The sequence below is a fragment of the Zonotrichia albicollis genome, chromosome 5 (assembly GCF_047830755.1).
Source record: "Zonotrichia albicollis isolate bZonAlb1 chromosome 5, bZonAlb1.hap1, whole genome shotgun sequence".
NCBI classification, from domain to species: Eukaryota; Metazoa; Chordata; class Aves; order Passeriformes; family Passerellidae; genus Zonotrichia; species Zonotrichia albicollis.
Window position 1 is genome coordinate 37,113,611 of NC_133823.1, and position 27,207 is coordinate 37,140,817.

At 38.2% G+C, this 27,207-nt stretch overlaps 1 protein-coding gene across 39 annotated transcripts in view; it reads left to right on the forward strand.

Annotated features, from left to right (window-relative positions):
* The window catches only part of TENM3 (teneurin transmembrane protein 3), a 1,287,129-nt gene that overhangs the window by 1,158,639 nt on the left and 101,283 nt on the right, over positions 1 to 27,207 (forward strand). For all 39 annotated transcript variants that reach the window (XM_074541312.1, XM_074541314.1, XM_074541319.1 and 36 more), the window contains one exon: positions 10,942 to 11,180. In XM_074541312.1, coding sequence (XP_074397413.1) covers positions 10,942 to 11,180 — 239 coding nt within the window. The remainder of the gene's footprint in view (positions 1 to 10,941; positions 11,181 to 27,207) is intronic.

Consider the following 27,207-nt stretch of genomic DNA (forward strand, 5'->3'; position numbering starts at 1 on the left):
TTCCAACTTTATGAGGGCAGCAAGAGTAGTAAAAAGATTGGAGGAGTAGCTGTGCTCTACATTCCTTTGATTTTCTGCTTGGAAAGTGTAATTTATTCATTATTTAAGATAGGAATTGGCTAAGGTCAGAGTGCCTCATCTCAGAGACAACTTTTCCTGACTGTCTTGTTAGCGATATGATTCCAGAAGAGCAGAGAAGATAAGGAAGTGTAATACAAATCCTTACTGCTCACATAAACATTTCAGGTCCTCACTGCAAAATTCAGATGCTTTCCTCTGCTCTCCCTTCCTTTGGAGAGAGGAGAACTGTAATAGCAGAAATATTGCATCAGAAATACTGAATTCAGTATCAGTGCAGTAAAGGGCTGCCAAGTTCACTCCCAAGTGCTGCCTTCTTCAGAAGTGAACATCAACAATATCAAGAGCCGAGTCACTCTCTGTACCATAGGTGAAAGCCTGTGTAAGTACTAGTCCTGAGAGACCCAGAGGAAGCCTGTAAGGCAACAGAACCACTTGATATTTTTCCAGCAATACACAGATCTCGTTTTACTCTTATCTGGAAAGTAAGTAGTGGGACAGTCCTGCAGTGAGCAGTATGAGTAGCTACAACTGAGCCAGGTTTCTTTCCTTGTTCACCCAGCACAAGATGTTCTTTGGACTCTCTTGCTCATTTCTGCAAAGTGTGGCTTAGCTTTGTTTGTTGCCCTTGTTCATCTTCACGGAGTGCAGCATAGCAGAGGAGCACAAAGGAGTAGGCTGGGCAGAGCCATCTAATTATTCTGATTATTTTGATCCTAGATGTGCAGAAATTAACTACTCCTTCTCTGGGGTCCAGAACTAGCAGCCCAAATCTGAATTTGGAGAAACAAATAAGAGGAAAACAGGTGCCCTTTCCATCCTGTAGCACTACATTCTTTCTTGTACCACCAAGAAAGTAGGGGTGATGAAAAGGAATATGACTCTAAGCACTGAAGGAGAGGAAGTTTGGGGGTTTTGTCAGCATTCAGTCCTTCAAATCATGTCCTGGTGACTTTCACGGTGGATTAGAATTGTTCTTTGAAGCTTCAGCTGCAAGTTGCTATGCCTGACTTCTCCATTCTCTCTGCAGCAGCCAGCAGTGAAGCTGTGGCCTGCAGGAGGCAGGTGTGAAAGAGCACACAAGCAGTAAGGAAGACACTTTAACCCTAGTAGGACTTCTGTTCTTTCTCAGATGTCAGTGTTCAGTTTGCAAAGAAAGCAGGTCCTTGGTGTAAACCAAGCCAAATTCAAGCAAGTGTTGCCATATGTAAAGTGCTTTTCTGAAACATTTGAATAATCTGGTAGAAGGGGCTGATCTCCATTTCCCACAGATGTTTCCTCTGTTTTTACATATGGGTAATAGCTGGGATAATAGCAATCTACTCTTCCTTTCTTTCCCCCAAACTTTGATCATCATTTCATCTGCTGTGATCTTGAAGCTTTTTCCAGGATTGTGATAGCATTAATAGTGACTCCAAGGAAGCGGAAATTCACTTCTATTTCTTCCTAAGAAATTTCCTCTATTGCAGTTCTGCCCAGAAAATAAACTAAGACAAATTCACAGCATAACACAGTTTCTGTGCTGGCTTGGAGTTATGTTAAATGCAGCCATATGGCTCTGTGGAAGTCAGTCATAAGCCTGTGCTAAGGGCAAACACCACCAGCTACAAGGTTTCATCTCAGAAGAATGTTCAAAGAAGATGAAGACAGGCATTAAGTGTTCACAGGGAAACAAAAATCCAATTCCTTCTAGAGCCTGCTGGGAAAGCTTTTCTCATGCATCAGTGAACCAGAGTTCACATGAAACCTAGCCAGGAATTTCTGTTATCTTTTACATCTTTCCTATAATGTTAGCAGAGATTAATCTTTGCTTTCTATCTGTTTCCTCAACTCAGAGCAAGGAATTGTATTTATTGATGTGATCTATCCATTAGAGAATCAGACAGAGGTCTCTAATGTCAGGTGGCAGGTGAGGGTCATGATCTCTCTTAGGGAACCCAGTTGAATCCAGCATGAATTCTGGTCTGTCAGCAGAGAGAGGGCACACCAGTCAGTACGTGCAATACTCTGATAGATCGAGTGGACCACTGTCTTTTACACATTTAATGGCTTTCTCCTCATTTTGACAGGTAATGTACGTCATAGTGTTTTTTGAACAAACAGAAAAGCATGATAACCCACTCCCAGGAGGGAAAAAATCAGCTGGTTTGCATTCAAAAAAGTCAGGGAGAGAAAAAAAAATCCTTAATGAGAGAAGTAGGAGCAAACTATAATAGCTACAGCTGGATTTATCCCTCCTTTCTTTAACTTGAAGATTAATTGATCTCTTTGTATGGAAATGACAAACTTCTAGAGTCTTTGCACAGAGATAGATGTGCACTGTCTCTGCACGTGTTAGTGATGATCTGTTTGAGGCAGAGCTCTCAAACCTTAGAAGTGTGTTCTGTCTGAAAATCTATTCTTCCCATTTGAAACATCAGAAAAATAAAATTTTTGCTACCCTTATATCTTATTTACTTACATTGGCCTCATGGTGCTGCCAAATTTTTGTGGAAAGTTCTGCTATGTTATTGAAAAGCAGAATTATTGTTTACTTCTATCTCCAGATAGGTGCATTATGAACTGGGACCATCTGGGGGAAAAATCTGGTGGTATAATTTTAGTTCAGGTGAGCAGTCATCACAATACAGAATAGCTAACAGTTTTTATTCCTAGGAATTCAACAGTACCTTTATATTAAAAGTCAAACCCAGATCATTAGGAGTACTATTGAATTCTGAGCAGAGGAGTCCTGATACAGAAGTATGCCACTGAAACATAAATTCACTAAAATTTACATTTCTCTCAACTTGCATTCACTCAAAGTGGATTTGATAGAAGTTTTTTCCACCTCTGGAGCCTTAGGAGAATGAAATTGATGCGTTTCTAATCCTAAGTGTCTAAGGTCTGTTACCTCTTGTGCCTTGGAGTGAATCCAGGCTAATAGATTGAGGACCTTAACAGAATGCATAAGACATTTTGCCTGGGCTTGCTTAAAAATTCATGTGTTAATTCATCTAATAATTTCCAAAGATTCATCACACCTTAGAGGCAAATAGATAATTTTTAATAGAGATGGATACTGGCAGATTTGAGTTGGTTTGGGGGGAGGATTAACCTGTGCTCCAGTGTGAAAATTGGTGTGCTCATTTAATGAAATATTTAATTGGTGATTACAGAGAAAAATAATGCTATTGCCTTAGCTGGAAGAGTCCAGTAAAGTACAGTGATCTTTTGAGTCAACAGTGGTCTTCTCTGCTGGTGATTGCTATTGTGTCCAGAGTTTTTCTCAAATTGCAAGGGCGACAGATGAGTCAAATAAAACAGATTAGTGGACTTTTTGCTTACATGAAACAAAGATTTAGAGCATCCCAGATATATCTAACTATATGTGGATATTTTGATACCTAGAGGTAAAAGAAAAAAATGAAAAAAATGTTAGGGATAGTTTTTCTTTTCTCCTTCACCTCTCTTCAAGTCACTTTCTATTCTGTCAACATCCAAGTGTCAGTTTTGATTTATTCTGCACTGAAACAACAGGTATCTTAAAATAGCTTTCCTCTTCTCCACAGTTGCCTTTGCCTGACCCATAAAAAGCCTAAATTTTTTTTTTTTTGCTTTAGGCAATTAGTTCTGAATGCTTTTTGTGTTTTACCCTAAAAAATGAAGTGAGCCAAACAGTAGTATTATAAAAACTTGTCTGTGTGTACTGCGGGGCAAACAGTACATACTCATTATAGAAAAACAAGGAAATAATCAGTTGAATTTAAATTGAAATTGATAGAAGGAAATACATTTTGATATAGTGCATGTTTAGCCTGCAGAACAAAATGCCACAAGACATCAGTGAGAGCATGAGTTTTGGGCTGCTTGGAGAAAGAGCAAGCTGTTAGTGAATAAAGAGACTGGAAGGCATTCATTCCCTCCCTTTGTACTGGCCCCTTTCAGACAGGGTGTTGTTCTTGATGGTCTACCCTACTACAATAATTCCTGTTTCTGCTTATTTGGCTACAGTTTTACACAGCTTTTGTAACTGTTCATTGTCTGATAAGTTATCTCTTTCTCCACCGTTTTTGGAATAAACTAACTTTCTCATTGTTCTGCATATGCTTTCAGGAATCCTACCTCTTACACTGCTTTTTAGACAGACACCTCCATCAGAGGTACAGAGATAATTTCTAACATTGGATTCCTTTTCTAGTGCAGTCTTCTGAGTGTTGAAGCTGTTCTTCCTCACTTGTCTTATAGCAATGGGCTGGAATCATCTGTAGAGCCATTTTTCACTAACTGGATCATCATGGAACTGACCAAACATTGCATTTAGGACAGTGTAGGAGATAGGACTGCAAGAAAACCTATAGCACTAGGACATTTTTTACTGATCACAATGGAATCTCTCTATTCAGAAACATGACCGGATAATTAGATTTATTCTCCTCCATATTTTTCAGATGCTGTTAGTGTACAATGATACACAAGATCCAACGATTTAGGATTAATTGATTTAGGGGTTTTAAACACATATATTTTAAATACAGATTTATTCTGGATCAGTGGTATTATAGCTCTTAAGATGAGGAGTGTTTCATTCTTGTATGCATAAGGCCTAGCAATATTGGCCTTTATTCAGTGATAGCAGACAACAACTAAATAATAATGTTGCACAAAGTAACAGTAGCTGCCATTCAATCTCACTGGCAGGGTGATAAAATATGATGCATATTCGGATGTACTGTGAAAAGTTCAGTGTAATTTTGCTGGGCCTTATTCACAATTCCATATTTAGTGTGAGTTTTGGAAAAGTCCAATGTGACTTTTAATATGGTGTGACATACTTGCCATGTGATTCAGCGCTCTATTGGCAGCGTTGCACTATAAGAATTAATTTAAAACAGAACCAAAATGCTGCCAAAAAGTTTTTTGAAATGGTAAGGTAGGCTTTTTTACATCTTCCAGGTATTGCAAAGCATTCTATATATATGATGCCCAAAATTAGAGAAATTGTTCTTTAGCAAGGTGAAGCAATTTCAGCATAAGCTAAAAAAGTCATGTATCTGATGTAAAAAATTACATCAGAAATGTTAAAATTATGCAGTAACTCTATTCCAGTTGAGACCAGTCTTTTTAAGAAATAATGTGTAATATTCCTTTTTTGCTTGGTGATAGTTTATTTATATAATATCTCAGCTTCTGGCAATCTGGAGTCCAGGGCTTTCCAGATGTGTTTATATAATATTGCACTCATTGATGCATAGTATCCATTTTCTTCTAAACTGCGGTCAAAAGTTCTTGTCATAGATCCTTTCATGAAGGAAGTTACTCTAAATCACATTTCTGTTGCTGGACACCTGGCTGTCTTATATCAAAAGTACTTGGGCTTCTGGGCTGAGTCTTACTGTCCTTGAATATTTTGATAGTCTATCTCCATTTCTATAAAGACACAGTTTCAGTTAACTTAATCTTTCTGCCAAACTCATGGACGGTTTTTATCACTTTTTTGCCCCTTCTGTTTTTCTATTTACTGAGTTTAGTAGAGGTTTATTTTTGCAAAGGAAGTGGCAGCACAAAAAAAATCTGATTTGCTCTGAGCCCTCTCTCCTCACCAGTATGAGAAGGGAGAAACCATCTGCATGTCAGCCAGTGCACATCAGCACTTGGTGCTCAAAGAGTACTGAGTAAAATTAAAAACATTATTGCTTTACTTCTTTTCACGTGCTTCTGTTTTCTGAGCTGACACCTTTGAGATTTTTGATGCTATATTTCCATCTTTTATTGTAGGGACAAAAGCTTAAGTAAAATGCCTACCATTTGTGAAATAAGGGTACTTCCCAGCTATCTTTGCATCCAAAGATTAGTTTATTATATAACTTTGTGTTTTGTAGTTTAGATTTGTTAGGTACTGAATACTTCCCACTTAAAATGTTAAGATTAGCTGACTTTTTAATAGCAACATCTGTTGAATAAGTTGGCAGAAATATATATTAAATAAATGTAAAAGTGGAATATTATTTGCTTTAAAAGTTGAATTATTTAATAATACAGAACTGGCTTGTCTTGTAAAATATTAGCATGATTCACTGGAGTTTTGTACTCTGTAGCTTAATAAAATATTTAAAGTGCTGCTTACATGAAGATGTAGCAAGTGCATGTTATGTGATCAATTTTGAAGGGAAGATAGACTATTGCAGATGCTATAAGCTCCCTATGAGATGAAATATAGTGTAATTTCCTGTAAGTCAGTGCCTGGTCAAGTAGTGCAAACAGTTTAGGCTTTAGAAATTAGCTATTTGAGCTCCATAGTTTGAAAAGGCAAGGTAGATAGATATATAGATAATTTAAATCATTTGTGGATGGATTATATTTCAAGAGCATAAGAATTTCAGCATTATCTGGAAGCAGCCTGGATTTGTTGTCAGATGCCATATCCTTCCAAGAGTCTCATAGGAACAGTTTGGCATGGCTCAGTGAGGCAGACAAGATGTGCAAGTCTGATAGCATTACACTTTAAATACTTATCACTCGGAGTTAATGTAGCAGGAGAGTCTCTGACAACTTTGTTAGTAACTCCACTCATTAGAAATAGAGATATCCAAACAAATTTTCTTAACCCACATGAAGATGCCAGACTGACTTTTCTGTCATTATTTTTCCCTCAGCGTTCAGCCAGACCGTGCAACCACTCTGGCATTGTATTCGTGGGATTTAAAGTAAAGGAGAATAGCTTAAAGTGAGGGGCTGTGCTGTATGCTGCCTAAGACAGCACATTCCTGAATTCCCACTGCTCAATTCCCACAGCACGCTCCTGGAGTAACTGGCTGATCATGCCATGGACATGTGCGCTCTTCAGGGGTAGAAAGTGGCTGAATGGCCGGGTCCAGAGGGTGGTGAGTGCAGTTCCATCCATCTGGTGGCCAGTCACAAGTGGTGTTCCCAATGGCTCAGTGTTGGCAACAGTCCTCTTTAATTTCCTAGTATCACAGAGGAAGCTGTGTTGGAAGGGACCCACCAAGATCATCGAGTTCAACTCCCAGCCCTGCACAGGACCATCCCCAAGAGTCACACCATGTGCCCAAAAATGTTGTCCAAACACTTGCTGGACTCTCTCAGGTTTGGTGCTGTGACCTCTTTCTTCCCTGGGGAGCCTGTTCCTGTGTCCAACCACCTTCTGAGTGAAGAACCTTTTTCTAATATCCAACCTAAACCTCCCCTGACACAGCTTCAGGCCGTTCCCTTGGCTCCTGTCACTGGTAACCACAGAGATCAGTGCCTGCCCCTCCACTTCACAAGGAAATTGGAGACTGCAATGAGGTCTCCCCTCAGTCTCCCCTTTTCCAGACTGAGCAGACCAAGTGACCTCAGCTGTTCCTCATATGGCTTCCCCTCAAAGCCCTTCACCATCCTCATGGCCCTTCTTTGGACACTCTCTAATAACTTTTTAACCTTCTTACATCGTGGTGCCCAAAACTGCACACAGTATTCGAGATGAGGCCCCAGCAGTGCAGAGCAGAGCAGGGTAATCACCTCCCTTGCCCAGCTGATGATGCTTTGTCTGTTATCAACAATCTTTATCAATGATTTATTAATGGAGAGATTAAGTGCTCCCTCAGCAAGTTCAGACACACCAGGCTGGATGGGACTGTTGATCTGCTGGAGTGTAGAAGGTTCCACAGAAGGATCTGGACAGGCTGGATCAATGGAGCAAGGCCTGCTGTAAAAGGTTAAATAAGGCCAAGTGCTGGGTCCTGCACTTGGGTCACAAAAACCTCCTGCAGTGCTACCAGCTGGGGGAAGAGCGGCTGGAAAGCTGTCTTGCAGAAAAGCCCTGGAAGTGCTGGTTGACTGCCAGCTGAACACAATCCAGCAGTGTGCCCAGGTGGCTTCCTGGCCTCTCTCAAAAACAGTGTGGCAGCAAGATCAGGAGAGGCTCTTTCCTCCGTACTTGGCACAAGTGGGGCCACGCCTCAAGTGCTGTGTGCAGTTCTGGTCCCCTGGTTCAGGAAGGACATGGAGGTGCTGGAGCAGGTCCAGAGAAGGGCAGGGAAGCTGGTGAAGGGTGTGGAGCACCAGCCTTACGAGGAGCGGCTGAGGGAGCGGGATTGTTTAGCCTGGAGAAAAGCAGGCTTGGCGGGGGAGGTGGGGATACCACTCTCTGTAACCACCTGGAAGGAGATTGTAGCCAGGTGGGGGTTGTTTTCTTCTCACAAATAACAAGCCGTCGGACAAGAAGAAATGGCTTCAAGTTGCACTAGGGGAGGTTTAGATTGGATATTAGGAAAAGCTTCTTCTTTGAAAGGGTTGTCACACGTCAGAACAATCTGCCCAGGGAAGTGGTTGAGTCATAATCCCTGCAGGTATTTAAAAAATGTGTTGATGTGGCATTTGGGGACGAGGTTTAGAGGTGGACTTGGCAGTGCTGAGTTAACACTTGGACTCAATGATCTTAAGGGTCATTTCCAGCCTACATTTTTCTAAGATTCACATATAAAAGTTACAATTTTCTTTCATTACCCTGATGCCTGAGGTGGACTGTCAGAGTTATGACAGGTCACACCATCGCTGTCATCTCTGGAATTTATCTATAGGATTAACTCCTCAAAGGCTTTGAGAATATGGATTACAGTCTCTAGAAGTCTGTGGTCTACTAGAGCCAGCATGAATTCTCACTTTCTCAGAGAAAATAAAAAAGGAAAATATCAGTGGCAGACTGTTTTATTACGCTATTTTCTTAAAACTTAAAGTATGTTAGGGTTCTAGTCAAGTGCTCATATAATGCCAGTTCCCATTTTTAGTCTGTTAAGTGTTACAGCTGAAGAAGGAGAGTGTGAAAATTGCAGGCAGCTTCTTATTTTTAACAGGAAGCTCATATATAGGAGTATTGTTGTATCTATTGTATGGCTTTTCTTCTGTCCCCCAAAACAGTGCACATTGCACATGGAATGGGAAACAGCTGCCTTTGCATTTGTTGGGGTTTTTTTGGGATCTGTTTGTGAAATATACCTGGACATAGCATTTATCATATGTAGCCAGAAAGGAAAGAGCAATAAAGGTCAAGTGGCTAAGACACTTACCAGGACTTAATGAATTTACATGATTCTCTGAATCTGTACAATCCAAGTAATGCTGTTGTAAATATTTTTACAAAGGGCTAGTTATTATTTTGGTCTTTGCTACATTGAAAAATGTCACAGGTTTTAATGAAGTACCTTCTTAGACAGGATTTAAGCAACCAGAATTTTGTCTTTTGAGATTGTTGATTATACTCTGAGCTCAGAAGCTAAAAAAAAATTGGGGCGTGGCTGTTGTGCAGATCTAGTGCATAAGCTTCTGTTGCTTCCATCAAGTTGAATATTATTCAGAATGAAGTAACCTATGTAAAATATTTCATGGAATCATGTTTGTAATGCAAATATTTTCAAGTAGAGGGCCTATGCCAAGATGTTGTAATTAATCCGTTAACCTCCCATAGCAAAATAATCTGTAAACAACAAATCTTGTTTATCAACTGCGGGTATTTTTCTCAGGCTGCATTGGGGCAAACTAATTTCTACTGTCTCTAACAGTGTAAATTGGTCCATTACTATGCAAGAATCCAAGCATGTGTCCCAGAGAATCAAAGTCCCATCAGCTAAGAAGCAGCTCAGTGCCATGTGGTGTAACTAGAAAGGCTTTTCCCCTGCACAGCTGGCTCAGTCAGTGCTGGGTCCTCTGAGCAGTGCTGTATAAGTGACAGGCAGGAGGCAAATACAGCATGCACTTACCTTCAGGAGGACCTGGGCATCAGCAATTCATGAGTGTCTCTTAGCTATGACAAAACCCAAACCCCTTTCTGGTTCTATTAGCTGTGTGTTGGTAAGTTCAAAGGCTCCACAGAATGCTTTCTTACCATTTTTACATATAATGTATTCATTTTGCTGGTCTTAATTAGGTAAGGGCAAGCCATATGCTACGGGGTTGCCATCATAACAACTTGGTGGGAAACCTCTGGTGCAAAGACCTTTCTTTGAATGAGGTTTTGTTGTTCATAGAGTTGTGCATGAGCATCTGGAGAAAAAATCCAGGTAGAATGTGCCATGTTTAGAGACTCTTTCAAAGTAATTTTGATTGCATGAACTGGATTCTACCATATAGAAGCTCAGGGAGTAATATTTCCCTTGGAAATTTTAATTGAAAAAATAAACTGGTAACTCACAGAGTGCTTAACTTAGACTTTGCTTTTCACATCTGTTGCTGGGTTTTGGTCTTCTTGAACACTTAGTAGATATATTTCTTCAGACTATTTCTGCTAGGCTGTAACTAGCTCCTTGTATGCATAATCAGATTTTTTTATGGGAGGAATATGTGCAAGTAGATGTGAACTAGTGAGCTGAATACTTAGGACAGGCCCAAAAAAATTTTAACTGACTATTTTTGAAGAATTTGCCAGAAATTTGTAACTCAGAGATTGCTGTTTTCTTTGTACTTAACGTAGGAAAGCTGTGATAAGTAGTGTGGACTGCAGTCACATTGCTCATTATTGACTTTTTAATGGAGTTCCCTGTAGTCTGTTGCAGAAGCCAAAACAAATAAACAGCAGCAGAAAGCCTGTCCCTACTTGTCAGATAAACTATGAGAGACTTCCTCCCTGATACACTGAATTTTGGGTAGTTCTGTTTCCTGTCTGGATGCCAGTGTATTACTAATGTTTGAGGGGCTTTGGTCTTCACTTAAAGGGAAAGTGTCTTTTTACATGTGAGTGTCATGACAAGTTATTGCTTCTATGACCCTTTGTAGATTGGATGTTGTTAGCTATTTGAAAAATGGGCGACATCAAACAAAAGAGTTATGATTGCCTGTGCTCCAGCTTGATTTACTTTTATACTTTACCATGTGCTCTTTCTTTCACAGGCATTTCCTATTCAAAACAGGAACAGGGACCACACCGCTGTTCAGCACTGCCACGCCAGGGTACACAATGGCATCGGGCTCTGTTTATTCCCCTCCTACTCGGCCACTACCTAGGAACACCCTGTCCAGAAGTGCTTTTAAATTCAAGAAGTCTTCGAAGTACTGTAGCTGGAAATGTACTGCACTCTGTGCTGTAGGGGTCTCAGTGCTGCTGGCAATACTGCTGTCCTACTTCATAGGTGAGTCCCATTTTTTATAATTGTCACTATGAACTGTGGTGTCTGATGGATTGTACATGGACTGTCACATACTAACCTTTAACTAGCCAAGTCTTTGGTAACACTAAAAGCCACAAGCATTTAATGAAAAGTCGCAATTGTTTTGAGAAATTAGAAAATTTGAATATTTTGCAAGCATCCTGTAGCTTGATGGTCAGTTTATTAACTTCAAAGAATTTGAACTACAATTTGAACTACATTTGAATTATTTGAACTATTATTTGAACTACAATTAAATTATGTGGGGGTCAAGTACTTATAAAAGTAAGTGTAAAATATAGGCTGTAAAAATTCCATTATGTGAATATAACTTTTAGCATATCTTTGGAACCCTTTTCCTCTCATTTTGCTGAAATATTGCTAATACAATCTTTAGGAATGCTAACTATCACCTATTTCATCATTACATTCATGTATGTTTGTGTATAGAGCTGGAGCAAAAGTCTAATACAGATATTTGATTGTGAAATAGGGAAAATAATTGTCCAAAAGACAACATGCAGTGAAGATTTAGACTTCTTCCTCTCTTGTGGGTTGTTTATTTTTAATTAATGTCACTTTTTGCTATTTGTTTGTTAAATTCTGTTTTCCAAATTTTATTTTAGAAGATTTCCTTCATTTCTTCATCTCCTTAATTATTTTCATAAATGTTCACTATAAATAGTATGTAATTTGCGTTTTAGTCAGTTAGTAGGAGCAATGGTTGGCTATGAGAAAATGTCCTTGACTTTAATAAGGGAACAGAACAGGATCATTTTGCACTCATAACTTCCTTTGCATCTTTGTCCGGATTACAGATTTTTAATCTCTTGAGACCATAAATGATCTTCAAAGACTTTCTTTTAACTGACTTGTTAATTAGAAGTTTAGGTCATCACAGTTACGGAAATATATTGATCTGGTTTTTGTTACTGGTTGGACACAAGTTTAGCATCTTAAGGAGTGGAGGAAAGAAAACAGAAAGAAGAGAGTCAATCTCTCTTTCCTTCCCTATTTTTAAAATTGGTGGTAATTTATAATAGAGCCTAGAAGGCCTTAAGATCCTTAAATCTTCATGTCGTTGTTCAAACAACCTTGTTGCATTTCAATGCAAGACACAGCATAAGCTCCATAGAGCCTTTGAAGTAGTTCTTACTGAGTTGAATCTCCTGTGAACAATGCAAGAAACCGGGTTGCTGAGTAGCTGGAGAAATTCCCCTCTGACCCAGCAAAGCTGAGCCCCTGAGCACCCTTTCCACCTCAGCTGCCAGCCCCAAAGAGCAAAGGATGTATATGCAAATGTAGGGCTTGCCACTGCTCTTCAGCTTGCTTCAGTCATTGGATTTGTGGTTATTTTGTGTGAATGTGCAAGGAGTTTAAAGGTGTGGTTTAGAGTTAAGTTTTGACACGGAATCTTTTTTTAAGTAGGATTGAAACAATCCCACTTATAAAACGCATTAATTGTGCTCAGTCTCTGTAATATTGCCTCATAAATCAGAAGTAAACATCTGCCGCTAAATAAATGCATAAATATGCAAGAAAGAATTCGGCATGAAGTATCACTGTGAGGAGCCGGGAAAAGCAGCCATACATATAGTAAAACACTGGAGACTGATTGTGAGCTGAGCTCTACACTTTGCCAGCCCCAAAGAGCCAGATTACTTATGAATCTGAGGGGCATGGGAAGACAGCTGTACGGGATTATTTCTCCCACAGGCGCACTAAGAAATACAAGCATGTCTAATGCACCTCTATTCCTGTGTTCGGGAAAGAGGACAGAGCTTTCCAGTGAGCAAAGGCTGAAAGCTCCACACATCATTTATTCACATACCCTGTAAAGAAAAGATAGCTGTACAACATTTCATTTCGTGGGCGCACGCCAGCTCACATCCTAGCTGAAATAATGCACAACAGCCTTCCTCTGCCCACAGTCAATAAGGAGCTCAATGCCTACTGGTGATATTACACATATTTCAGCTAACTCAGCAATCTGAATGTAAAATTCAGCACTCAGAGATGCTCTCTAGAGAACTTTGTGTCCATAAAATGACGAATGGATTGCACTCATTCATATATGTGGTTTTCCCATCTCTGCAGATGTAATATCAGAAATATTCCCCATTTAATAGGCCAGCCAAGTATAAGTAAGTAGAAATCATTAATATAAGATGGAAGCACTCCTTCATCTTAGTTGACTGTTTCATAGAATGGTTTGGGTTGGAACAGATATTTAAGATCATTTTGTTTCAAACCCCCTGCATGGACAGGGACATGTTGTGCTAGATCAGGTTGCTCAAAGCACCATCCAGCCTGACCTTGAATGTATCCAGGGATGGGGCATCCACAGCTTCTCTGGGCAACCTGTTGCATTGTCTGACCACCTCACAGCACAGAATTTATTCTTAATATCTAATCTAAACCTGTCCCATTTCAGTGAAAGCCCTTCCCCTTTCTCCTGTCTTTGTGAGAAGTCCCTCTCAGGTCACTTTCAGGTCCCCTTTGGGTAATAGAAGGCTGCTGTAAGGTCTCCCCAGAGCCTTCTCTTCTTCAGGCTGCACCACCCTCCTCCCTTTTAGGAGTCTATGAAACATGTCTTTGGAGGAGACATGTTTCATAACATAGGTGTGAAAGGGAAATGACTGAGTAGGTAATTGGCTGTAATATTAAGAGAAGAGAGGGATTGCAGTGTTGTGTGACCCCTAGCACCCTGTGATTGCCTCCAATACAGTGGTCTGGCATCTCTGCTGAAGTTTACAGCAGCTGAAGTGGCATGTCACATTTGTATAGCCAGTTTGAGACATGTCTTGTACTTCACAGAGATATGTTGCCGCAAGTGTGAAAATGTAACCACCTTGTAGTATTTGCATGAAAGAATGAATTCAATATGAAGTATCACTGTCAAGAGCTGGGAAATCACCTGTTTTGCAGCATGGTTGCAGCAGAATACGCCAGTACACGTTGATAAGGTGTGGCTGATGTCTGTGGTGTGCCTGTGGCAGCTGCAGACAGAAGGACTAATAGACCACTCTTGCCGTGAGTGGTGGCGTAACCCAGCCCTTCTTTGAAGTGCAGAGATGAACCTGTCGTGCCCAGGCTTATTTTAGTCACAGTGAGTATGGGGTAGAGAAAGTGACTTGAGATCTTGCTGCCTCTGCTCAGGCGACATAAGGCAGAAGAGACAGTTTGCTAGACTTCATGTCTGCCTTTGCAGAGCTGCTCAGTCAATTACTGCTCCGTCAATTAGCCCAGCCAGAGGAAGGAGCTGCATCAAGAGTCTGGTATGTCTTGCACTTCTTCCATCACTCTGACAGGAAAGACTCCTACGTTTACAAAGTCTGAAAAGATGAGGTGAGAGCAGAGAGTGTCAGCATGGGTAGAGACCAGAGCAGACACTACACTCTAAAGCCACTTAATGCAGTCTTGGAGATCACAAGGAATTGAAAATGTTATTTCAGTCTAAAAGAAAGTCTTCCCATGAATTCTTGCATTTCTAGCCCACGTGGTCTCTCTCAACCATTCTGCAATGTACAAGATACTTAAACTTTCTATTCCTGTCAATTAGACCTGCAAAGAGGAAATAGGAGGGAGTTGTGGAAAATGTTGGTCCTTTGCTTTGAGGCTTCATCTACTGTTAAATGGTTGAGAAAGAAATAAAGCAACAAAAACACACAAGTGCTGAACCAAAAGATAGTGTATTAACATATAGAAGACAGGAATTAGAAATAGCTCTAGTTTAAAGTCAGGGATTCGAGGAAAAGCTCCCAGAAATAATGGATTACAGAATGGGGAGTAAAGAATTTAAACTGCCTTATTTTGGGATCAAGTTTACACTGGAATTTCTTTAAGCTGCTCATTTGCTTAACTTCTGTCTGTAATCAGATTTGCAACCAAGGAAAAAAGCCACCTTTTTTTTCCAACATGAAGATTTTAGATTCTTCTTCCCCTCTTTGGAGGACTGACTGGGAAGAGCAGTATTAAATATAAGCCATTAAAGAGTAAGAAGAATGAAATTGCATTTGTTTGACCTCTCTATATAGACATTAACAGCTTTAACCAGCTTGGTACAGAGTGTCCGTGTGAAACCAGAAACAGAGTTCAGTTTTACTATGTGGAGACAACACAGAACTTTGTTTCCTTTGTCTCCCCATGGCTTACTACCTCTTTCAGCACCCATCACTTGCAGTGAATGAATGAATAAAAGGAAAGTTCTGAAGAGCACCTCCTAGGTCAAAAATAAGCACCAGGTCAAAGTTTCATATGTAACCACCATCCTTCAATTCCTCGTTTTGGGATTTTCCCTCTCTGCTTAGGTTTTACTAAGTGAAGGAGCTTAGTTGTTCTTGGATGTGATTTTTCCTAACAGAAAAATCCACTGTGTAATTATAGGGAACTAACCAGTCAGAAGGAGTTGTTTCCAATATGTTGTTACATATCACAGACTCTGACCAGCTGTATTAACAAACTGATTTGTACTGTACTAATTATTTCTGCTGGAGTGTGGATTCAGCAATTAATGGATGAAATTAATGAGAATTTGGGGACCTCAGAACCCCTCTTTCTTCCCCAAGAGTCACTCTAGCAATTGATTCTTCATTGCCAATGGCACTGTCTTGACATTTTGTAAATCAATATAAGAAATTACTGCCATTTTCACTGTACATGGAAATGAAGAGGGGAGCAATTCAGTTCCTCAGTCAGTGCTGGAACTGCGCAATACCAGATTCAGTCAACTAAGCATGAAGAGCTGTACACTGAAAAATTGCAGGCATCTGTCATGAGTTTTGTCTTATGTCTGCTAAATAAGTTTCCATGAACATAGAACATCATTTGAATGCACAGTAGGATGTGAGCTACTTAGGCCTTTCCTGTCTTGACTGCTTCACAGCAACCTGTCATGCTTTGAAGTCATTGAGCACTTCGCTCTGTGTGTAATTTGGGGTTGATCATTTTGTTAGCCTTATCTCAGCTATCAGTGGTCAGAACAAGAATATGCACCAGTCAGCTATTCATTGTGATAAAGCATGTTGATGATAACAGAAGGGCGTCTCTTCTGTTGGAAGAAAAGAAAACCAAAACCAAACAAAAATAATTTCATTTCCTTTAGAAGGCCAAATAATTATTTTTGTCACTATTGCCTTCATCACTTCACTTTCTTTATCTATCAGTATTTTTTTCCTACTTAAGCAAATTCAGTTTGGACAGAAAAGAAAGCCAATATTTAGACTTAACAGATTAAATATCTTATGGGAAAACATGTATTTTAGTTGGTACTTCATTCTGTGGGAAACAGTAGAACGACCTGGGTTCTGCTACAACACAGATAACCATAAGATCATGATGAAAGCTTCAAATGAAATGTGAATGGAAAAAATACCAGACTAGAAAGCCATGTTTGATAATTACAGATAATTAGTATTTTCTGCACTGCATAAAAATAGCTACATTGTGCTTGTTTTGCAATTATTATAATAAGCACTCGTGCTTTTTGTCTATTTAAAAATGTTACTGTTTTATCATCATCCCAAATAGTAAAAATAAGCTGAACATTATGTGCCAGTATATTTCAAATAATGGACAGCTGTCTTCAGAGTTATCTCAAAAACTTCATGAGAATAAGAACAGAGCAACTTAAGAGGTTTTTAGGTAGAAAGAGAAGGAAGTGTCCGGGAAAAATTGCAATCAAGTTTCCTTATTAGAGAAGACCAACGCATCAGAAGGATGCAAAGTGTAAAAGATAGTGTGTGACTATCTGAGGTGAGTTTTAAGTAATTGTTAAAAATTATTTAATTGTCTGTTTCTGTCGACTAGGGCTAACATCCTCTGTCCTCAGTGCTATTTCTGAGTTTGTTGTCAGTGGTTCTCCCATATTAGTCAGGATTTAGTATGACAGCTGCTGGCACTCACAGATCTTCCCAGATTGTGGGGGACCAGCTGCCCTTTCTGTTGGATTCAGTGGCAGAAGTCATAGTAGGGCAGAACCACTCTCCATAACTAATTGATTTATAGCCTTGACAATCACAAAACTGAATTTTGTGACTAAATCAATGACTAAATACACCTAAGAATCTATTTTACTTTATCAATAAAGTACAATATAATACTTCTTTTTGATTGCAATGCCAAGTTAACATTTTTCTGCTGTTTGTAAGGCTCAGTTACTGCCAGGAATAAGGAAAACAACTTAATTAATAATGCCATTTAAATGGAATTTTTATTGCAATACCCAGCATAGGTATTGTAATGAACAGGCATGAGGGAGAATATTGTTTAATTGTCATTAATTACCTCTCATTATGCCTTTATAGAAACTGTTTTTCTTTTTGACATAAATTTAATTTTGAGTATTGTAATGCTATTGTCACTGAGAGTTTCATCAACAACTTTTGGCTTACGTCCTTCTCTTCCCATTTCTGTCTGCTTCACTCAGTTTTGCTGGGACCTTAGCTATGTCTGGAGCATCACTGAGGTGTGTGGGTTGAAAATATGTTCCCTGTCTACAGATATGTGGCAGATTTTTACAGTTAGCTAGGTTTATGCTCTCAGCCAATTTGTTTTTCCAACAAAATAAAGCCATGAGGTAAACAAATATATTTATATATCTGATTCTTAAAAATAAAAAAAATGTATTTTCCTTTTGATCCGCTGTAATCATTTGAAGGAAGTGCTCTGAGATTTTACAGTTGACCAAATCTACCTATCACAATGTATTCAAATTACCATGCAAAAATTGCAGCAGGGAAACTTCTCTTATGTAACCTTTCTGAGAAAGCATGCCAGCTATCCAAGCACAGCTCTTTAGCATTGTTTGATTGCACCGCTTGGCTGAACCACATTGATGTTCTCATGCTCTTGCTCACTCTGTGCTCACTTTATCTGGATTTGTGAAGACAGCCGGTGTCTCCAGCACTGTAGAAAGTACATCACTTGTTGCAAAGTGTAGACTGACTACTAATTTTAACAATCCATGGGGTATTAGGAAAGGTTTAATGTGCATTTGGTGCATTTGGAGGCAGCAGCAATGTTCACTGGTCATCTTTTGTTCAAAATTAAAGCTTGGTGGGATTTGGAAGTGGCAGCCTGTCAAATTAAGAATCTTTGGATTAGGTACATAGTGATGTCTCTCTTCTGTCCAGAATGGATGTTTCCAGATCTGTCTTAGCTGTGAGTGCCAGGGGCCGCCAGGAGCTGGCTGCCTCTGATGGCAGGGCCTTGTGGAGTGCTCTGCCTTCCCAGCACGTGTGCCTCTGCTCTGTGCCTGACAAAATCTGCATGCCTGTTGTTTTGGACATCAGTGCCACATGTTGCTCTCTCCTGCTTCAACTGGGCCTTCAGTGTGAGGTCAGCTACCCAGCGCAATAATTTAGCAGCTAGAAAACCACCTCCTGAAATTACTACAGGTGAATGGACTTTAGAATAGTCCCTTATGTCTGAAGTACCAACCTCCAGCTTCTATTTCAGTACTTAAAAATCTTTAAAGATAAAATTACAAAAGCCAGATAATTGATAAATGTAGCCCTTGACTTACTCGTAACTAATAATTAATACTGGTTCAGGCAACTCTTTTCACTCAGTCCTGACATGTGCTTGATAAAGGGCAGTATTCAGATACAAATGTGACTTTCCACACTGGCTTTCTGCTTTAGAATGAGGCTTAATATTACAGCTAGTACTTCCTTGACTTTGTGCATTAGAGAGGTTGTCAGCTCTGTCTAACGTGATCAAATTATTTTTCTTGGTATCCCAAAGCTATGAATTTTAAATATCTGTATGAGCTTCATATAATGTTTACAGCATTGGTGAGGAGCTCATTTGGCTTCCTTAGAGTGGAAATATTTTGTAAATAATAGTGTAATTTCTTATGTTCACCACATTCTTTCTTTCAAGACTGGGAGGCAGAGATAGAATGACTAGTCCAAAAATGAAGTTGTTGTTCTTTACCGCCTTATTGGGCTGAAAGTGTTTTTAACATCTTTTTTGAAATAGTACAAAATCTAAACATGGCGAACATCTATCATGAAGGATAAACATGAAATAGACTTTCTTGTCTCTTGCAGGAATACTGTTGAGGATAATGCCTTTGGCTGATGTGTTTTAAGCAAAGATCTCATTGCTGTGTTCCAGATTAAGTCCAAAGCATAATATTACTGTTTCAGGAGTGCAGGGAATTCTTACTTGGTGTTGTGGATGTCACTTGCTATTATTGTTCGTGGCACTGAGAATAAAACGTTCATTGAGAAAGATAATCCTCACACGAAAGAATGTAGGAACATGTAATTGACAATCAGGAGGTTAAAAGAGACTTGACAAGATTTCAAGGGATTAAAAAAGTTAATCTGTCAAGGCACACCTCTGCTCCAAAGGCTTGTATTCTAATTAAGATTTATCACAAGCTTTTTGGCAATAGTCCTGTCACCCTTGCACTTTTACCCAGTGGAGAAAATTGAAACTCAGTAATTCAAGCAATATAAGAGGTGTAGTAATAATCTGCAAGATGACATGATGATGACATGTCATTGCCTGTAAGTCCCACACATCATATTGTGAAGCCATATGATGTTTTCTCAAAATCTGGATGCTGCTTTCAGGAAAACTTAAGTCTCTTGCAAGCAAGTTTTGTAGAGATATGTGTCCTTCTGCACTTCTCCTATAGTCTCCTGACAGACTCCCAAATATTAGCAATTTTTCAGACTAATGTGCTATTCAGTTAAAATGCACTGGCTTTTGATAAAGAGCAAACTTAAGAGTAGTTTTAAGAGGTATTCTTTGTATTTTATCAGTCCAGGTAAACATGTAGTTCATTTTAGTAGTAGGCAAATGTGTGTAATACTTCAAATTAATGCTTATGTTTAAGAGATTTTGCAAAGCAGATATTTGCTTGGGTGATTACTTGACTTGTTGTGGACATAGAATTAATCTTTTTTGCTGGTAGTTTCAATTAATTTATAACTCATGCCTGTGAAGAAAGAAGCATGGTCTTAGACATGTGCTATCTGCTGTGATATTTGAATTACAATACATGTGTTAAAGCTGGTCATTTTGTGTATAAATTGCATCTTTTCTGTAAACTGCAATATTTTCTTGGTTTTTTTCTTTGAAAAGAACTGTTTGTTCTCTTTTTGAATGCTTTAAAAAATAGTCATGTCCGATGAGATTTTGTTAAACCTCTCCGTACACAAGCACTGTAGAATGAAAAGGTTGAGTCCACGTGTCCAACCTTGCTTTAAGCAATACCATTTGATATTACATTTATGGCTGAGATCACAAGAACACATGGGTTTTATATGGGTGTAATTAGCCCACTGCAGGGATTAATTATGGATGAAAGTTAGAGTCCTCTGAAGTAGACAGGAAATTGATGCCATTTCAGACAACTCCATTCACAAAAAATTACCCCAAGCCTACTGTCCCTTAGGAATTGTCACCTTTAGCAGCATTTGTAGTTTTATAATCCAGTTAAAAGAAATGTGCTACAACTGCTTAGATGACATGGACATTTGCATTTCAGAAGCTTATTTTTCCTCAATAATAAAACCAATAAAACAAAAACAGAGTGGTTTTGGCAGTATTTGATAAAATAGGATCACACAAATGAGTGTCTTTTACTTGTTCTACAGAAACAGTAAGGTGGGGGGGTTAGGTATATAAATGAATATCAGTTATTTTGAAAATTACTTAGTTCCAGAAACCTCCAAGTATAGAAGTAGGAATGTTTCTTGTATTTTTTTTTAATTTAAAAATGCTTTTAAGTTACCCTTATTATGTACAGGAAAAATAGTGGTTTTGTTTCTAAATAAATAAAAATAAAAAATAAAACTAAACAACAACAACAAAAAAAAAAAACTAAAACAATATCCAGCTGCATAGAGTTAGCCTACTGCTAACCACTGATTTCCTGAGGTGTAACACAGTAACTGGGTACAATAAATTTATCTTTAAATTTATCTTTTTTGTGGAGTGTCCAGGCTTATCTGTTGTTTTACCTTCTCTTTCATCTATGGAAAGCCAAGTCTCACAGCCCTTTTTATTCAGGCAATTTTGCTCGACAGTGGGTCCTCATTTCAGTCACTCCAGATCTTTTCACACTGCTGAGTAAAAGTTACTTATGTTTTCCAGTTATTTCCCAGGTTTTTAATTATTTCTCCAGCAACTTCTTTACTACCTCCTGTTAGTACTCTCAAGTAGAGGTAATGAAATTGAGGTATCCACATTTGAAAAGGAGAGATGCAATCCTTCCTGTTATTTCAATTCAGCTGTAGCCAAAATTAGAGGATAATTTTAAAACACATCCTTTTTACTGATCTAGTGTCACACATTAAAAGGAGTAGTTGGTTTTCTCTATCAGTTTTATAAATGGCCATTACTTTAGCGCTAAGACTGGCTATTCTTAATATTACCTGTAAGATTTTACTGTGCAGTGTTGTGGCTAATTTACCTTTAAAGGGAAAAAAAATCAATGTGACGCTGTAATCCTAACTTGTTTTTTCCAAGGCTTAGATAATTGATACAAACTACAAAGTGGTTTACAAACTGACTTGCAAGCAATTCACTAGCTTTGCAAACAACTAACAGTAAGTTTGTCTTTATGTCAGTTTCCTTTCATAAATCATGTATGGTAAATTGTTTTTTTCTGTTGATAGTATTTTTCCTGTACCTACAATATAACTTTGCTTACAGGAATAGTTTCATAAAAAACACATTTCAGCTTAGTGGATGAACACAGTGTGTTATTCCAATGCACATAAAATATATTAATGACAATATAATAAAGGATTCCCTATTTAATAGCCAATCCCTGGAGTGGTGGTGATGTTTCAATAAGAGGATGACTGCAATCACTGAGCTGTTTTAAGCCCTGGGGTTTTGAACCAAAGGTTTGCATAAGATTATTTGTTTATGCAGCTAGCTAATGGTTTACAAGTTTACACTGGAGGTGTTGGAGTAAGGTAGAGTTGGCCCCCTTGAAGGGGAACTCAGCATGCCCATTCTGTTTTTTAATATGGATAGAAGAGGAAATTCTGTGAGCTTGCAAGTTGATCTGCATGTAGTGGTTGGCTTATGCATCTACATAATTGCACTGTTCAGGTAGGTGAGTGATAATTACCATGGAGAGGTCTAAATCACCGTGAAGAAGTTTTGTTAAGAGGTTATAGGTTATTTTCTTTTGGCCTCAATCATGTACCTTTGATCTACAAGTGGACTGCTGTAATTGTGATATCATGAAGCCTGAAAAACAGCAAAAGATTAGGAAACCTATATATTGACTTGCACGTTCAATCAACTTGCATATGATCTCAGCAGGAAATTCAAAACAAAAGCTAATTTATGGAAAAATATGGAGTTCTAATCACAGTTTAGCTCCATGGGGTTCCAAATAACATACTACAATCTCTACATGCAGATGCTTTCATCTTACATTTCAGATTTGGTGACATTCCAAAAGTTCTTATCAAGCCTTATTATCATCTTTTATTAAAGCTTATTACATTTATCCTTATTGCATGTTTGCTGTAATATTCTGTCATTCTTAATATGGAAAAAAAAAGCTTTGATCTTTTTTAGCCAGTCATGAGATGGAAATATGCAACACAAGTGTTTCACCATATAGTATAAACTCCCAGCTCAGTGTGTCCTTTGAACATTGCATTAATTGGCCCCTGTTTCTTTTTCCTTTGGTTTATGAATCTATTCATCAGACTGCATTTCTTTGTGACATCAACATGCAAATAGGCTATGCAGGATCATATAGTGCCACTTAATTATATCCCTCAAGAGGTTTGTGGTGTTGGGTTTGTTGGGTTTGGGTTTGGGGTGGTTGGTTTCTCTGTAATAAATAAGGCTTTTGAACTGTAGGAATGGTTGGATCACTTCATCAGTGCTCTTACCTAAGAAAGGTGTTTCCAATTAATTATAGACATTACATTGTCATTGCTCTTCTTGGCACTCTGGGGGTGTGATCTAAAGGACAAAGCAAGACCTCTGGTGGAATTGTGAAAAAAAATTAAAATAGGTAAAAAAACCATGAACTTCAGCTTTTTTCTAAAAAACGAGTTTAAGGAAGAAAAATAGTTACAAAATGAGAAGCAATAATAGAAAGAAATCCCTAAAGGAATACAGAAAAGTTATTAGCCTGTAGTCTTAATCTGGCCTTGACATGTGTAAATCAGGGAAATTTTCTTCTCCCTCACCATATTTAAAATAATTGATCATGACTATTAGATAGAAACCCAGAATTTACAGGATGCTTTTCCTGCCCTTGTATGAACAAAGAGTCCACAATCCAGTATGCACTTCCCATCATTTCTGTACTTGTAATGATTTTTTACCATCTTTTTAGACTCAATAGCATAGGCTGGAAGAAAAAAAAAACATGTTGAGGAGAAAGCCCAGGATAATACTAAAGACTATTTAGGTATAGTGGAGACTATTGCAAAATGGAGTAGGTTTGCTGTTTATCAGAATAAATGGGCACATCTGAAACAGGACTTAATAGATATATCTTATTTAAATAAGAGGCTGCTGAAAGATTATCTTTGTTTCTGTTTTAAGAAATCTGGATTCTCCCTAAAGCTTTGAATGTGCCTTGTATAATGCAGTTGACAGAATCAGACCATTGTTACATAAAAGTCCCTGGCTTGACAACTGCAATGAGACATCTAGCCATACAAGTTTTCAGAGGAATAAATGTTCCATCTTGGGGTAAATAAAGTAAAACTGTTTACACCAAGACTACTGCACATCTTTCTTAACAGTTCAAATGCAACAATACTTTTAAAGTTCCAATGTAATCATCTTTGATTAGAAGTCAAAGAGAGTAAGTTTCTCCACAGTAGATAGCTGATATACCTTTGTTGCTGGTATTTTTTCTAGGCAATTTTAAAAATGTTTTTCAAATTCATTGTTAAAAGATCCCAGGAGAAAATGAGGAATAGACTAGACAGGTTGGATTTTTTTTTTTTTTTTTGCAGATGAAACAGTAAAATCAATGGACCTATTCAACTGTTCAGGATAAAAGGGAAAACAAGTTTTTCAGTTACTGTATTGGTCTTGATAGGTATTACTGGGTTCTTTACATAGCACTCTACTCAAATGTTTTACATTCAGTGTATATGTTCAGCATCTTTCATGTGATGCTGCTGGTGACTAATCTTTTGAAGGTGCTCAAAAGTATGTACTTTAAAGTTATTTTAAATTTAGAAATTACAGGGATTTTATCGATTTGAGAAAAAGAGTAATAAATAAAGAACTTGTCTTTGTAAATTTTAATTCACTTTATTTAAGATTTTAATTAACTATTTTTAATTCACTATTTGATCTGCAGCAACATCCAAGGTATCCTATTATCTGAGAAAAAAGCAAAAGAATGCAAATCACTGGCAGTTCATTTGCACATCTTCTGGTCCACTTCAGGTCCTTCAGAATAAAATAGATTTAGATTCTAATTATGTCTGCAAGAAAAATATATGGAAGATAATTTTTAAAAACCACTTCAATGTTCAAATATTTCATTTTAAAATGTATTGCCAACAGGGAGATGAACTAGAAGATAATCCTTCAACAAGATTGAGCAATAATTGCAATTTGCTTAGTTTAAATTATAATCTTCTTTGCATTGCTTTAAATATAAATTATGCTCACTTTTCCTTATGTTTAAGTGTGCATAAAGATTTTTCAATTAATTCTCAGGAAGCAATTTTTAAAATCATGGTTTCAAAATATCAGCACCCGGAAATATGTAGCAGTGGCAGTCCTGGAACATGAGTTCAATAACTTAGCAAGGAACTCATCTTCAAGCACAGCTTCATGAATAATAAGACTTGATTACCATACCTTGTAAAACACATGGGAGAAGGGAAGGAGGGTCGCCAGTATCATTCAGTTCCTCTTGCCAACTTCCCCTACGGTGTTGAGTTCTTCATGTTCATAGAACATATGCCACAGGCCTTATCTCCAGAGGTTTTGGGGAGATGCTTGCTCTTTAGAGACAGCCAGTGTTTTTGCTTTCTGCTGTCTGGTGTTAATTTTTCATCTGTTGCTATTCTAAGAAAAGCTGGAGGAGCAGTGGAAGTCCATTTCCCAATTTAGGTAACTCTGTTTCTTCTTTTTACTTAAAAGAATCCTCTTACCTGTGAATTCTTGTTCTTCTGAAATGCCCTGTGTGAAAATACCTTTACAATTCTTTCCTGCAGAAAACAAGTTGCCATATTTGGAAGGAAAGGTCTTGAATTGCTGGCACTTCTCACTGGTAGTCATAGTACTTCTTCCATTACAGTACTACTTCCATTACTGCAGGACTGCCTCTGTGAATAAAGGCTCTGCTTCTAGGTGTATGGTTTTGTTTGTGCATCCTTATGATCTGCATTTGTGATTCTTTCACGTGCACATCTCATAGGGTGTTTGCTATGCCCTTTGTGTTTCATGTGAGCGTATTTGTTACTTACAGTGCTTAAGAAAAAGTTGCAGTTGATCCTGGTGAGTTATGATAGAGACAACCTTGAATTTTGATGAGAACAATACATAAGTTTCTTTGGCTTTTACTGTATATTGCTACCCTTTTCTACAAAGAAATAAAAATTCTGATAGTCATAGACATCAGAATTGTGTGTATTTGCACATCTGATCTAAACTTTGTTTTCTGTTTAAAGCTACACTGGATACTGGATAGTGCTAATACCTGTCCTTTATGAACTAGCTGTCTTATCCTCATAGCATTCAAGTGTAGGAGAAGAGGGAAAAAATGCAGACAAGTTCTTGCTAAATGGTAGAACAGGTACATTAATTAGTGTTCTGTTACAATTCTTTTTTGTGCCTCTCATAGTTTTGGCAGATGAGAACTTTGAGATTTTGAGCAAGGCAGCAAATGCAGCAGGTATGCAGTTGAATGCAGGGTAGTTGTCAGCCCTCACAGTTCTAGTTCTGCTACTTAGTTACATAAATTATCCATCTTACACCACCTGCTAATAAAGGACTGGTTTCTTTTTGGATGCAAGTCTTGGAGAGTGTTTTGAAGTGATAATACAGTGTATTTCTGAAGAACGAGTCCCTTGTAAAGGCAATGCTTAAAGCACTGAATTACTAGCTTGAGAAAGGAGTATGCACAACAAATGGGAACTTCTTCTTGAAGATTATTACAAAATGTTTTACACAGTGTAAACTAGTGATGGGGTTTTTTTCAAGTGTTTGCTGTGAAATGTTTTCTTAGTTGCTGTTTTAATTATTGAGTGGACATGGAAGTCTTTGCAGACTGATTACAAACCAAAATAACTAGGCTTCCGTGATCGCAAGATCAACCAAGCTTGAAAAAGCAGTTTTAAGATGGTTCAGAAATTCCTCAGTGAACTGTGTGGTGACAGATGGCAAGATTACCCAATTGTCTACAACAAATGATAGCATTTTTATGTTAGAATTAAGGCTGCTGTTGGTACAAATGCACTCCTTTAATTTGAGCTCTGAATATTTGAATATGCCAGTCCAGTGGCAGGGGGAGGGGGAAAGAGGAGAATAAGAGCAAGACTGTTAATTTGGTTAGTGCTTTTATGTTTGGGATTTGTTCTGGTGAATTTAGTTGTATTGACCAGCACCACACATGCACATAGACGCTGCTACTATGTTCATGCCAAGAGCAGCCCAGATCCAAGAGAGTTTTGTCATCTCTGATGCCTCTTCTTTCCGCTCCGTTAGAGGGAATGCACTCCTCACCATTTAGACTATCACACTTCTCTAAAGGCTGGCCATGCAGATAATTTGTCCAGCAGTACAAATGTCGCCTTAAACAACTCAGTCCAAAGGTAAATGCTAGCAAAGCTTCAGCAAGTGAAGAACTCTTCAAAGCTAGAGATTACTTTACAGAACGGATGTAGGGACTGAAACAGCAGAATAGATGGGTCCTAGAATCCCAGGTTAAAGATAGTAGGTTTCATTTAGGTTAAAATTAGTAAATTTCATTTAGGTTAAAATTAATAAATGTAATTAAAATTAAGTTTATTTTTTTATTTGAGTTTACCAAAAGGTA